General features: G+C 48.2%; 3 protein-coding genes across 10 annotated transcripts in view; 2 read left to right on the top strand and 1 right to left on the bottom strand.

The window, feature by feature from the left end:
- Positions 1–474: 474 nt before the first annotated feature.
- On the bottom strand, positions 475–5,257 carry LOC131211737 (reticulon-3-A). Of its 5 annotated transcripts, none has more exons than XM_058205326.1 (6): positions 4,604–5,257; positions 3,900–3,935; positions 2,058–2,265; positions 1,775–1,983; positions 1,604–1,709; positions 475–1,533 (listed from the first exon to the last, which is right to left on the bottom strand). In XM_058205326.1, the coding sequence occupies exons 1-6, from the start codon at positions 5,211–5,213 to the stop codon at positions 1,479–1,481; spliced, it is 1,224 nt and encodes a 407-aa protein (XP_058061309.1). In that variant the 5' UTR covers positions 5,214–5,257; the 3' UTR covers positions 475–1,478. The 5 variants fall into 5 exon arrangements, with proteins under 5 accessions (XP_058061309.1, XP_058061310.1, XP_058061313.1 ...); XM_058205327.1 differs by lacking the exon at positions 4,604–5,257 and adding an exon at positions 4,047–4,354; XM_058205330.1 differs by lacking the exons at positions 3,900–3,935; positions 4,604–5,257 and adding an exon at positions 4,047–4,354.
- A 388-nt stretch (positions 5,258–5,645) lies between these two features.
- On the top strand, positions 5,646–7,933 carry LOC131209228 (serine palmitoyltransferase 2). The gene is made up of 8 exons (XM_058202239.1): positions 5,646–5,854; positions 5,929–6,043; positions 6,107–6,162; positions 6,228–6,382; positions 6,439–6,584; positions 6,649–7,193; positions 7,263–7,525; positions 7,591–7,933. Exons 1-8 carry the CDS (start codon positions 5,762–5,764, stop codon positions 7,805–7,807), a joined length of 1,590 nt encoding a protein of 529 aa, XP_058058222.1. The 5' UTR covers positions 5,646–5,761; the 3' UTR covers positions 7,808–7,933.
- A 417-nt stretch (positions 7,934–8,350) lies between these two features.
- LOC131211195 (synaptotagmin 1) overlaps positions 8,351–13,716 on the top strand; it is a 12,350-nt gene continuing 6,984 nt past the window's right edge. For 2 of the 4 annotated variants that reach the window (XM_058204581.1, XM_058204583.1), the window contains exons 1-6: positions 8,351–8,551; positions 8,811–8,980; positions 9,604–9,884; positions 10,235–10,333; positions 10,440–10,634; positions 10,996–11,172. In XM_058204581.1, coding sequence (XP_058060564.1) covers positions 8,830–8,980; positions 9,604–9,884; positions 10,235–10,333; positions 10,440–10,634; positions 10,996–11,172 — 903 coding nt within the window. In that variant the 5' untranslated portion in view covers positions 8,351–8,551; positions 8,811–8,829. Of the gene's footprint in view, positions 8,552–8,803; positions 8,981–9,603; positions 9,885–10,234; positions 10,334–10,439; positions 10,635–10,995; positions 11,173–13,716 lie in introns of those variants that run through there. The other 2 variants (XM_058204584.1, XM_058204582.1) reach the window with 2 other exon arrangements.

Genomic DNA, 13,716 nt, shown 5'->3' on the forward strand with positions numbered 1-13,716 from the left:
GCACATTCGAGCTGACGGTTGATCGCTATGCTCGGATTTGGTACGCCGCAAAATAAGTTTTCAAAGCTTTATGCGCACCTTTGAAGGTGTAGAGACTCGTTGCAGCATTTTACTGAGGGCTTTTGAAGCTAAAGATAGGGGAGCTCGTTGATTGAATTGTTTTATTTGAAAGTATTTGGAAAACATATTGAGCTACTGCTGGTACCGTTAACGGCACAGCACAACACAATATTGATCCCAATTCGTTTAAATCTCGCCCAGAAACAGGTGCGAATGAGATTCACAAAGCGGAATACCATCAACGCTTTGCGCAACGGCAGCAGACGGTTACGGTGCATCACAGGTGGAAGAAACTTAATAATAAAAAGTAGAAATTGCTCCAATTCCCTCCTTTCTTTTCAGTTACTTTCACTGCCGCCCCGTCCGGCGCGCCCGTGCGTAACAGAAATCAAACAACGCAGGCTTTTAAGATAGAAAGGTCCGGAGTTTTTATTTTCTAGCTATGGCGAAACATTTAGTTTTAATGCTGTTTTCTTTGAGTGATTATTACCAGTTATATTTTATCCATACCATAGGAGTTTCTTGCATTAGTGGATGTCCAATTGGTTTTCTTGTTGTAAATTGTATTTTGAAGCATGTGCTGTAAATTCTACACGGAGTGTTGTATCCTGGGGGAGCCTACAGCCTAGCAGCATTTACTGAATCTTCCGTGAAATATTAACTTGCTCCTGCTCTCTCTCGCTCCCATTTTCATGTCAATCGGTTGTCAAAGAACTGCGCCGTTGAAGGGGTTTGAAAACGTGGTTCATGTTTTTAACAAAAACGCCAGCACCACACGCACAGGAACCACGGTAAATGGCTATCGAAAATGAAACATGGTATTCTTAAAGCTGTGGCAACGAAGCATACAGAGTAACGCTCACAGGTTCATTACAATCACACGCAATTTCATGGTAGCTTATATATTTTTGTTTCTTCTAGAGAGTAACACTCGTTCATTGAATACGAATCAATCCGTTGGACTAATAATCTCAGTAACGATCTTCACGGTGCAAAACCACGACTCACTTCCCTCGCCGTCCGGTGTGCTGCACGGGCGCTTGGCTCTCGAGACGGAGATTGCTTCCTCCCCGGGGGTGATGAAAAGCGGAACACACAACCCAACCAACGGGGCACACACCACAACACGCACGGCTGAAATTTTCCTTCACTTTCTTTCGACGCTTACGTTTTATGGCGATTTCTTAAAGAGCGCAGCAACGGAACGAAACGGCGGCATAAAACACATAGGTGGGTTCCAAAAAGCAAATGAAGGCAAACAACGGCAAACGTTCGAATCTTAGCAATTTACTCATCATCCGTTGATGGTGGGCCCCCATTTGTGCCGTGGTTAAAAACAAAATTAAACAATTCAATGCATCTCTTCGCCACGGACCCACCACGCGCACGCACAGGGTAGCATTTAGTACATATGTAGTTTACTTAGTTTTGTCGGTTTCCGCTTTCTTGCCCAGTGGAACGGCGGCCTTTACCCTACAAAAATGCAAAAAAGGCGCCTCGTTAGCAATCGCTCGGACAGACAGTGCGCTAGGGCTTTACTTACTTTTCGGTTATCTCCTGGATTTTGCTCCGAACGAGTTCTATGTGAGTGTCAACCGATTGCTTGTTGTTTTCATACACTTTTGGCAATGTGAACAATGCTACGAATCCTGTGGAAAAGAAATCATCGAAATCAAACCCTGCTTCACGCAACAGATCTACACCCCGATCTTACCGATCATGACGCAGGTAATGCCGTTGAAAATAGCCCCAACATAGGTCAGCCAGTATAGTAGAACTCCAAACTTGATCGAGTCGACAAGATCCTCCACCAGAAAGAGGCGGCGCAGCCCGGTCAGGAGGGCGTTCACGTGGGCCACTGCCACGGTCGCAAGCTGCTGTACCTTCTCCTGGGACAGAGTTAGGTCCATATCCAGATACTCCCTGCAAGAGTTCAAAACCATTCACCGCGGGCTGCCAGCATGCATCGGTTCGGTGCATCGAAGCGTTATATTTACTTGAAAGGGTGACCTTCGGCGGTTTTCTGGACTGCTTGCAGGACATTCTTGTAGATTCTAAACGATATGGTCCCAAAGAGCAGCAGCAGCGATAGGTACGAGAACACGCTGATCAGTGAAAACAGTGACATGGCCAGCAGCAGAGCTAGCCCGCCACCGAACACCACGCCGGACTTCTTCACATCTCGCCAGTAGATTAGGGATTCCACTGTGGAAAACGGGGTTCAAAAAAGTGAGGAAAATTCATTATTTCCCTCTCGTAGCGAAGGCTCCCCGGGATCAAAAATTTAAACTTTGATAAATGCAGCGTGAAAAGATCACGCCTGTCTACGCTGCCAAGAAGCCACATCGGACGCCGCGATCGGCCAGGGCAAATATTGACACGTTGCCAAAGACAACTGGTTTGCACCGCAAACGCCGCTACCGCTGCCGACGATCAAACACCTGCGAAATTGTTTTACCTGGCCCGCGGGGCGGCAGTTCTACGTGGTTGTGGTGCCCATTTGCGTAACGAGAATTCTGTCGCTTCACCATCGTGGGATTTAAAACAAACACGTTTCTCCAAACGCGCACACTGGAGGAGCAGGCTTACGGCGAGTGCTCGAGAGAGTGGAGGCCGTACAAAAAACTGGACACCTCCAACTCACTGGATCTATGCTGACAAGAAGCATGGACGTAAACATGTTGAGCGCCACGCGTAGTGAGCACCGTTTACTTTCTCTTTCGCGTTTCGCGGCCAGTGTTCCCAAACGGCCCGAAAACCTGGTTCTCCAGGTACCCGTCAATCAAAAGGAAGGTGTCAAAAATACGTTGGTTTCTCGGGGCAACGCGCGATCTGCGCTGCTCGTTAAGAAGCACCCAGCCAAGGGGTTCTATTTATAGTTTGTGCCTGCGCGACCTTTTTAATTAACACTTTCTTGCTGCTAAAGGGAGCAAAACTAGGAACACGGCACAGGCGGGCCTTCGGGGGCTTCCTCTCACGCTCGCGTCGAGTGGCGGGGGGTGAAAGAATAAAGGACGACACAAGGGTATTTGCTTACATCCTTCTTTGGTGAAATCGGAAGCCTCAAAAATCTTCAACTCGCCCAACGCAGCAGCCATCGTGTTCCGATCCGCGCACAAAAGGTGTTCTCACTATTTTTATAAACTCATCCACCACCGGCCCGACTTAATACTGCAAATGGAAGGTGTGCGCCGATTGTCGGATGCGTCGATGCTGTGCCCGTGAAGCCGCCGTTCCCGTCGTGTCCCTTCAGAACGTGTTCAGAACCACGGTGCCAAAGTGGCCAACCAGATCGATCGGGATCGTTTATTAATAACTTTCTAGTCACTATTTTATTTTAAGCCAAAATTCGGCACGAACACTGGCGCTTTGTTATGGCGCTCGTTTGTAGCGTTTGACAGCCCGTCCGCGCTGTCACTGCGAGGATGCGTCGATGAAATGTTTCGCTTCAGCATCTTGAAATGTTTCACACTCGGGGCATGGCGTTCCAAACAAGAGGGAGTCGCCTTTCGATGATTCATAGCGAGCAAGCGTGTGCATACTGCGTATGAAGTAGTCCTGCCCCTCAATGGCCGCAAAAGGCAGGATAAAAAACGGAGCAAAGGGCTATCGTATCGATAACGCTGCCGACAATAAAACGGCGATTTAAACAGAAAGGAAACAGTCATTTGAACTGCAAAAACGTGCAGGATAATCAAGTGACCATTATCGGAGCTTTTTTCCAGGAGACGTGACACACGTGAAAAGAAAAGACGCAATTGAACCAAACGATTGCAGGGAGTCGCGTTTGACTGGGCAATCCATCTATCTAACTGGGTATTGAGTGAATTGGCACTTACCTTTTGGGTGTAGCTTTGCAGGATTGAACCACGCGTCTGGGAAAAGAGAAGAGTTTTTACGTTAGTTTCCTTTGGTACCGACAATCTGAACGTGCCTTCCCCCAATCGTTATCCCCCGTGATCTGGCCACCCTTGCCGCGAACCTACATGGATTAATCACACTGCAAATGAAAAGCGGGCTCGATTTGCAGCCTCCTTCTAGCCCGTTCATCTTAGCACACTTGAATCGGTTACGTAGAAACACCAACCAATATTATGGAGATGAAAAACACTTCTTTAGCTAGCGCCAGAGGGTTCAGCTTTCTCTGCGAAATCAGTTATTTCTTTCGACTACCGTTTTTAGCGGCTGATCCGGTGGATCCGTTGTCCGTAGCAAAGTTCGCTTCTGTGTAATTATCGATTTTTACATTCTTCTTTGTGATGTGACATGCGAAATAAAATCTTTTCGCCCTGCCTCTCTGTTGCACAAATACTACTGCCGAATCCAGGACAATTTTCCCTGGCTCGACTGTGTTTTCCTTTGGAGGAGAGCAAAAAAAACAATGTGCAGACGAGCCTCGACGCGCATGCCCACAGCCCATCTCGGGACGGGACGTTTTCGTGCCCTCATCCAGCAGCAGTGCCGGCGTTAACGAGGCGTTAAAGGATAACACTGTGTTTCCCGTCTTCTTCTTCGCGACGCGCTCTGCTGTTTGGTAACTTACCGAGACCATAATCTTTGAACATTTGCTCAATCTCGATGCAATCGCTGGCCGTGGAACTTGCCACCGGTTCAGGAGTTGTGTCTGGGACATTGCTCGGCTCGACGATGGGATTTTCGGGCTCCGGTGGCGGTAGCTCGGCCGGAGCAACACTCACCAGCACGGGGGTAGGGTCAACATGAGCAGCTGATTCTTCCACCGAGGCCACCACTTTTTCCTTGTCGTGCCGTATGCTGACGTACGGGTTCATGTAGTCACTCTCGACCACGTCATCCTCGAGGGCGGAATTGTGCGAGCTTACAAACGTATCCACCGGTTCCGCCGGGAACTGGTCAAGCACCGCGAAGGGTTCGTCTTTGTCATTCAACTGTTCCTCACGGTAGGTTCCGCGCTGTACTATTGGCATGCACTCGTCGAACACTTCACTATCCTTTCCCTTCAGGTCGGACACTAGTTCACTCGCGAACGGGTCCATTTCGCGTTTTCCGTCTTTCTCGAAGGTGCTATCGAGCAGCGAGCTCGTCCTGTCGGTGCTGCCAATGTTCTCGAAACTTAAATCAAGGAGCGAATTTTCCGATTTGTCTTGGAAGCTGTCCATGGCTAAGCTTTGCATATTTTTCACGTTCGTGCCCGATTCAAACTGCGCCTTGCTTTGGCTCTGGCTGTGACCGAAAGGACTCACCTTCGTCGCATTTTTCCTCACAAGGTCCAAGCATGCGTAAACGCTGCTGCTAGATTGGGCACGTCAAATTCAAACGAAAACGGTATGATTCATCCTTTGCGGATAATCTCGGCAGCCCGCGATTACGCCCTTTTGCCGAGCACATGCCGAGCCGAACATTGATAATGTTTGCAGGCCGCTTTCGCTATCAGTTGTTAACGGCTCAGTTGGGCGCTTTTCAAATATCTCTAGCGATCCTTTGAAGATTGTTCGTCTCTTTCTATGCCGCCGTTCGCTTCAAAGCAGTTGCGCGTGTGTGAGTGACTGTTGACGTTTTCGCCGCCGCCGACTGAAGTGTCACATCCGATTGTGCGGCCAGACTGCGGTAGGCGGCCAGAAAACGGGAATTCGGCGAAACCGCAACCAGGCAATTAAGGCAGGATTAAGGCAGGACATCATCGATCGAAAGTGTGCCCAAACCCGTTCGCGCGCGTCCCAACATGTCCCGTGCAGATGTGCTTCGCCATGGCAACACCCGAGAGCTGCCGCAGCCTGTGCATTCGGTGAAAAATGGGAAAACATTGCCAGCGAAGGTGAGTCATCGTCACCCGCCCTGATTACCGTTGATATGGTACTGTGCTAATTGTGCAATGTCCATCCCTTCCAGAATGGATACGTCAGACGGCCCGAAGAGTCGCGGCCACCAAAATCATCATACGAACAAGTTCCGCTGCACACTGCTTGCTTTACCTACCTTGGATTTTACCTGCTGATGATATTGGGTAACAAAATGCGCTACCGCGATACGATCGATAACCGTGTGACAAGCCTACTTTTCTATTCAGGTTACATCAATCAACTGTTTTTCACTCCGAAAGTGGCGACAGAGAAGTACCGCGATGTAAGTGAATGAATCATAGCTCCCTTACGAGGCAGAACCCTCTGTACGGATCCGTTCTCTTTCAGGGCTACGTTCCTCTGTATGATGCATTTGAAAAGTTTTACCTACGCTACGTGTATCGACGTGTGAAGGATTGCTGGAATCGCCCCATCTGTAGCGTTCCAGGCTCGGAGGTGGTTTTGAAGGACAGGATTACGAAGGACTACGGATGGTCGTTTGAGTTAGTATCGATATGTCGCCCTGATCGGTATGCGTGACTTAAAATGGTCGGTTTAGGTTTACAGGAACCGAAACGAAGTGTTTGAACCTGGGATCGTACAATTATCTCGGCTTTGCAAAGAACGAGGGACCGTGTGCCGATGAAGCAGAGAGGTGCATCGAATCGCACGGTTTAGCTGCGTGTAGTTCGCGCCGGGAACTAGGTATTGCTGTACAATTGTGTTACCCTTTCCAAACTTTTCTAAGCACGCGTGTTCACTGTTGCAGGAACGAACCCACTGCATACCGAGCTGGAAGCATTGACGGCCACATTCCTGGGGGTAGAAGATGCCATTGTCTTTGGCATGGGCTTTGCAACGAATTCGCTGAACATTCCAACGCTCATTTCTCCCGGATGTTTGGTAGTGAGCGACGAGAAAAATCATGCATCAATCATACTGGGACTGCGACTGTCCGGGGCCACCCCGAAGGTGTTCAAGCACAACAACATGAAGGACCTAGAGCGGGTCCTGCGGGACTCGATCATTGCTGGGCAGCCGCGCACGGGAAAACCATGGAAGAAAATCCTGATCATCGTCGAGGGAGTGTTCAGCATGGAAGGATCGATCGTCAAACTGCCGGAGATAATTGCACTGAAGAAAAAGTACAAAGCCTACGTGTACCTAGACGAGGCCCACAGTATTGGTGCCACGGGCCCCACTGGTCGTGGCGTGGTCGAGTACTACGGAGTGGACCCGAAGGATGTGGATATTCTGATGGGAACGTTCACCAAAAGTTTCGGCTCCGCCGGCGGTTACATCGCTGGCAACAAGGTAAACAAGCCGATCAGCCGATATATCGTGAGCGTCATGAGTGATGAAGCTCCTTTTTTCTGATTGCAGAACCTGATCAACTTCCTGCGAGTGCACAGTCACGCGCACTGCTACGCGAGCTCAATGGCGCCCCCGGTCATTCAGCAAATACTGACGTCCATGAAGATTATTCTCGGTATGGACGGCACCTCGGAAGGAAAGAATCGTATCAACCAGCTGGCACGGAATACGCGCTACTTCCGAAAACGGTTGGCCCAGATCGGTGTCATCACCTACGGTCACGAAGATTCACCCGTTGTTCCTATGTTGGTTTATTTGTTTTCCAAAATTGGGTACGTTTGCATCGCAAGCGACGTGACTATTTGTCAATCTAACGGTTCGTTTCGTGGCATTCCAGTGCCGTCGTTCGCACGTTAACGGTGCGCAACATTGCGGTTGTCGGTGTCGGATTCCCTGCGACGCCGATCATGGAAGGGCGCATTCGATTCTGCCTGTCGGCGGCCCACACCAAAGAGCAGCTGGATTACGCACTCTCCGTAATCGACGACATCAGTGACACGTTGGGGTTGAAGTATTCCCGGAAACCAAGAAACCTCCAACCGATCGAGTACTAAGTGTTGGCACAAAGAAAAGGCACAGCAGCAGCGGGAGTTTGCTTTTATGTATTGATTGTTTGGTCAACTTCAAGTGCTTTAAATAAAGAAAATACACGACACACTGATAAAGGTCCCCGCTGATCAGTTCAGTTCAAAAGCTTGCCCTTTGCTTTCAACAGTCCGCTCGAATGATCCGTTTTAGAACACGAATGTTTGGCGTTTTAGAACACGTGCGGGGCCATTCGCTTTTAACGCTTTCGCCACGCAATCGGTTCCGGAATGGTAGCCACACATTTTAGTGACCGAATGACGGGGTTTTTCACATTGTCCGGCACATGTAGTTCAACAAACCTTGTGAAGTGCTGCTTGAACTACGCTCTGTCCTGACAGAAGCGCTGGAACCTCCGTTTCGCCTAGTGGATCCGGGGTGTCTAGGATCGGGTCTTGACGTAATGTTGTCATGGAGTGCGTACGCATGCACGGATGAAATGCGCATGTACCGTCCCTTTTTACAATCTTCTCTGATATGAATCGATTTTCTCATTCACGTTCGCCAGCTACCATCTTGAGGATGTAAAAATTGTGCTCCACCAGAAAAGCTCGGAATACTGGGTCAAAAAGGGGACAGCACAGGTGTTACAGTTTAGATACGACCAACGTACGCATTTCGTGTGAGATGTTAGCTTAGGAGTGAACCATTGCCATCAGCAGCAGCGGAGTGTTAAGAGTGGGCTTGGATAGGCAGCTTCGGAGGCTCTGAAGGTAAATTGCGTGTGCGGTGGGACCTGGTGTGGATTGGAGTGATGGAAGAAAAAAATTGAGTGGGCCACCTGACCTGGCTCTACAGTAAGAAAAAAAAACCAAGTCACCTTTTTGCAAACGGTGACTTCTAGTGCCTAGTGGTTTTGCAAGCACCCTGCGGACAAACGGACAAAGTGTTTCCGGAGCGGTGTTTCTTTCCCGAAACCCGAAACTGTGGCTCCCGACCGTTAATGGGTGAATTATTGCACAAAATTTTCAGAGGAACGAAAAAAACAAAAATGGCTCCCAACATTCGCCTGTGGAAAAGGGAAGCCGAGGCGGATCCGGATGCGGCGAAGCTAGCGGAAGCGGCCACCACGCTGGCTACGAAAATATTCGGTCACAAGCAAAAGCACCACACCACCACGACGGAATCGGAGCTTGAGATGGGTAAGTGTGGTCGGGAATGCGGGCATTGCGGGGGGCAGGGGCCTATCGGAAATCGGACTCCACACACCGTATTTCTATTGGTTATTTTTGGGGTCGAGACCGCCGAGTGAGTGAGAGTGATGGTCGGTCTCACTCGCACCTTACGACTTTAGCTGTGTGCGTAAAGTTGAATGGTTATATAATGTTAACATGTGTTGGCGAGCAAATGGAGCAAAAAAGAAAAGAAACTACAATGAAAGGATGAGTCCCGATTAAAATACGATGTCCACACGCCAGTGCAAGAATCGGTGCCAGTGCCACAAAAAGGACATCGTCGTCGTGTGCGTTAGTGCTGGCTCCGGAATTCCGGCATACACAAAACATGTCCTCCACACAAACGTCGATGAAGCTTTTCCGGAGCCGCGTTTAGTAGTATTTGCTAGCAAAGATCGAAGTTGTTAATAGCTTCTCTTCTTACATGGAAGCCATGTGGCGAGCGAATTAATTGCGACGCTACGAATTTGATCGATTGTGCCCCGAATAAGCTTTGATCAATAATGACGGTGGTGGTCACCTCTATCTAAAATGGATGTGTGGCTGTTTCTCTTTCTTCCTCCGGGGACGGGTTGTGGGTCCATTTGTAGAAGAAAATGAAGACTTCAGCACAGCATCGCCCACCAAGGGGGAAGCCGAGAAGCTGGGCGATAAGGCGGCCGAGGTGACGGAGGCACTGGCGCACGAGATGGGAATTCCGACCTGGGGCCTGGTGTCCATCATCATCGCCGTGCTGCTGATCATCCTGGGCATCTGCGGCTTCTGCATCCGGCGCTGCTTCCGCAAACGACGCTCCAAAGACGGCAAGAAGGGGATGAAAGGAGTTGATTTGAAATCGGTACAATTATTAGGTTCAGCATACAAAGAAAAGGTATTCAGTAGAATCTCATTCATTAAGTGTCAGTGTACAGGTGCATTGTAATCGTGTAATTCTCACTAAAAACCGTTTTGTTGTATCTCGTTGTTTATAAGAGAAAACCAACTTAACCTAACCGAGAAAAAAAATCAAACAAACCCCCTCTTTAAGGCTGAACCAACTTTAGATGAATGTTAATATGTTAGATCGTTGTAATGTAGCTCACTGTGTTCGCTGTGGATTCGCGATCAAGCGCCCTGTCTAAAATATGTCCCTTTTCTTTCCCGCCCCCCCTCGGTTCCCCCATTGTCTTTAATGGACACCAAACCGGAACACAAAAATTCGATTAAAAACCCCCAAAAAAGGTACAACCCGACATGGAAGAGCTCACCGAGAACGCGGAGGAAGGCGACGAGGGCGAAAGCAAGCAGAGTGAGCAAAAGTTGGGCAAACTGCAGTACAAGGTAAAGGCACCAGGAGGGACACCGCAAAACGGCGCCGTGGCCACCAGCGGCCACCACATCACCCGCAGCACATCAATTTGCCTTCCAAACTTGCTTCCGATTGCAGCTGGAATACGACTTCAACTCCAACGCCCTCACGGTGACCGTCATCCAGGCGGAGGAACTGCCGGCCCTGGACATGGGCGGTACGTCCGATCCGTACGTCAAGGTGTACCTATTGCCGGACAAGAAGAAGAAGTTCGAGACGAAAGTTCACCGAAAAACATTGAATCCAGTGTTTAACGAGTCGTTCACCTTCAAGGTAAGTGCTAGGGCTAGGGACAATTCGGTTAGGCTGGCTGCACTCTCGTAGCGATCAGAAGAGAAAATAGCACACTCACGCAGAAAGAGATCACCCAGAAACTCACACAATAATACAGCACACGCTCGAGGACACAAAGAAGCGTTAAAAGAACCTCATCATCCCTTATATATACCATAGCAGATACAAAAAAGATATACAGAAATGTTAAAGGTACTCTAAGTGTGCTTTAAGTATCGGTAGTAAGTATCGAGAAGTGAGTTCGCGAAAGTGAGTTCGCGGCCAACGGCTGATTAGTAACACGTGGCTTCGCGTGTGTGCGCGCGTGGCGTTTCCGTTTCCATTTCCTCTCGCCCCACAGAGCCTTCCGTACGCCGAAGCCATGAACAAAACGTTAGTGTTCGCCATTTTCGACTTCGATCGCTTCTCCAAGCATGACCAAATCGGCGAGGTAAAAGTGCCGCTCTGCCAGATCGACTTGGCGCAAACGATCGAGGAGTGGAGAGAGCTACAGAGCGTTGAGGGTGAAGGTGGGCAGGTACGTGTACATTGGCCGCTCCCCGGCCGCCCCAACCCGCCCGCGACGGGACGGGCCACCACATTTTTCCACCACGAAACCTTTTTTCATTTGCTACACGATTCTATGGATTGACCAGCCCCACCAATTCTCAGTCTAGTGCCTGGACGCGCGATACTCCGGCAAGCGAGATAATACAGATGAGTTCTCGTGATGAAACGGTTGCTAATGGTTCAGGTTCCACGTGTTAAGAGAGAGAGACGTTGCGTTGCACGTTACGTTGCCCCAAGCTAACGCTGCCCCCCGGGGCACGAGAGAGGAGGCCAGCTACCCAAAACCGCGAGTCCTTGAGCGAGTAGAGGATATTGCAAAACTATCTTTTTCTTTCCCCGCTACTTTACTTACTTACACCCAGTTCAAATCCTACTCATTTGATATAAATACAATCAAACCCCAGATAAATAGCGAACCAAAAACGACCAAATCAAACAATAGAGATCATACGATTATATTGATTATTGAGTTCCGTTCGGATTACATTTCTCTCATTCCTTCATATATTTGCTTACATGTTAGCATATTTTTCTATTTGACGTGATATATTCTCATATACTTTCCAAACTATTCGATTATTCGTTCCATTATTTTCTTTCCTTCCTCTCTATACAGCTTCATATATCTATATTACTACTACTACTACTACTACTACTACTATTACTACTACTAACGTTTATTGTTCCAAAACAAAGCTGTAAACAAACAATTGTACACCGAGTTCTTTTCCGTGTGCTCGATCGCACGCGTGCTCTTCGTGCGACTCATTTTAACAATCGACGGACCACGTGGTGCGCGCGAGGTTTGCTCCGGTTGGGACGAAGATCCGGGCTGACGCCTAGCGTTGATTGTTGATATGAGTTGCATGAGAACACACAGATACACACAACCACACACACAGACAGACACTCTGGTTGAGATAGTTTTAAGTTTTGTCTATCATGGTCCGATATTGATTTTTGGAAAACTAATTTAATTGACGTAAATTGTTTTTTTCTTTTTCCTCAAATTTTCTCTGCTGTGCTTACGCCTGTGAATGGTTGTGTCTACATCAAAAAAAAAATATCTAAAATATTTTATATGCATGTAACTGCTTCAAATATATAAACTCGATAAAAACAATTACACGTAAGTATCGTTTCCATCAAGAACTATTCAATACCATACCTCTAACCCAAGTTAAAGTGCTGCTGTATATTGTTTGATTGTATTGGCTTTTGTATAGCTTTTGTGTACCTTTTAACAAAAAAAAACCTGTGTGTTATGAAGAACTAACCGAAGTACATATGTATCTGTGTATTATGTTGGAAGGATGCATCCAAACCGCCCCCCGCCCCCCGAAAGCTTGCCATCTCCGCTGTGGTGACCTCGCCACGCACTTCGAGACCTCAGTCGCCTCGCAAGCAGCAAGTACCCTTTTGGACCATAGACAGACCGCGCCAGGCTACCGCAGGGTCGCGCGATCGTTCTCGATCGTCTTGAAAGACACCGCGGCCAGGCTCGCTCCGGTTTTGCAATCAATTTGATCAAGCTCCGCTTCTGCCAGCAAATGTATTACAGCAACCAAAGTAAAAGAAAACAGCCTCCCCATCCCCCTCTCGGAAAGGCCAAGCAAGTCTTCCAGCATTTTTCCCCAGTGTCTCTTGCGTAGTCATGGCGACCCGGCGGCACGCCCATTGTTGCGCCGTTAACCTGTAAACTTTGTGTTTGTGTTTTCAAACCTTGTTTTGGCAACATTTAGCTCTGCTTTAGCTCGTGTAGTGACATATATAGACCTTGGATTCGTGACTTCGTGTAGTAGTTACTATTTGGCGATCTTAGACGATCATCCGCATACATCCCACAAACAGACACACACGCATACACACAGAAATAAACACACGTCCACCCCGCGCCCGTGTGGTATATTCGTAAAAGAATTAAAGCAAACAAAAACCAACAACCTAATCACATTTAATCATCTAAACGTAGCGAGCGCATCTCTTACAAGTGGTTTCATGTCATCCCGACACCACTCTCTCTCTCTCTCTCTCTCTCTCTCTCTCTCTCGATAGTTGATAGCAGTACTTTCAGTTTACCATCAGAAAACGTGTTTGTACATTTGCCAACCTTCTCCTAGGACCTCGCTCCTTGCTCTCTGAAGTACTGTTTCAACTGTTTTTTGCTTTTTTACTCATTCTGCACCAAACGTTCGAAGCTTCATTCATCTCGTCCGCTCATTCGCTCATTCGCTGCTTTTTACGTTACATTATTTCATCAACTCAAAGTGGAACCTATTATTTTACACATTTTATTTGAGCTGGGTGTCTTCCTCGAACAAGTACTTCCGACTTTTGATTTACCACTCCGTCCGGTTCCGGTTGGTTCCTTCTGGCCCCTTTTCTTTTCCGAGTCGAAATTTGAACATTTAGTTGTGCGATACCGTTTGTTTCGACCTGTTTTTCTTTTTCTTCTTTCCTTTTCGGAAACCCGCCCCCCACACACACCACTCGTGTTTGACCGCCCTCAAAA

Source organism: Anopheles bellator, chromosome 2 (genome assembly GCF_943735745.2).
Source record: "Anopheles bellator chromosome 2, idAnoBellAS_SP24_06.2, whole genome shotgun sequence".
NCBI lineage: Eukaryota > Metazoa > Arthropoda > Insecta > Diptera > Culicidae > Anopheles > Anopheles bellator.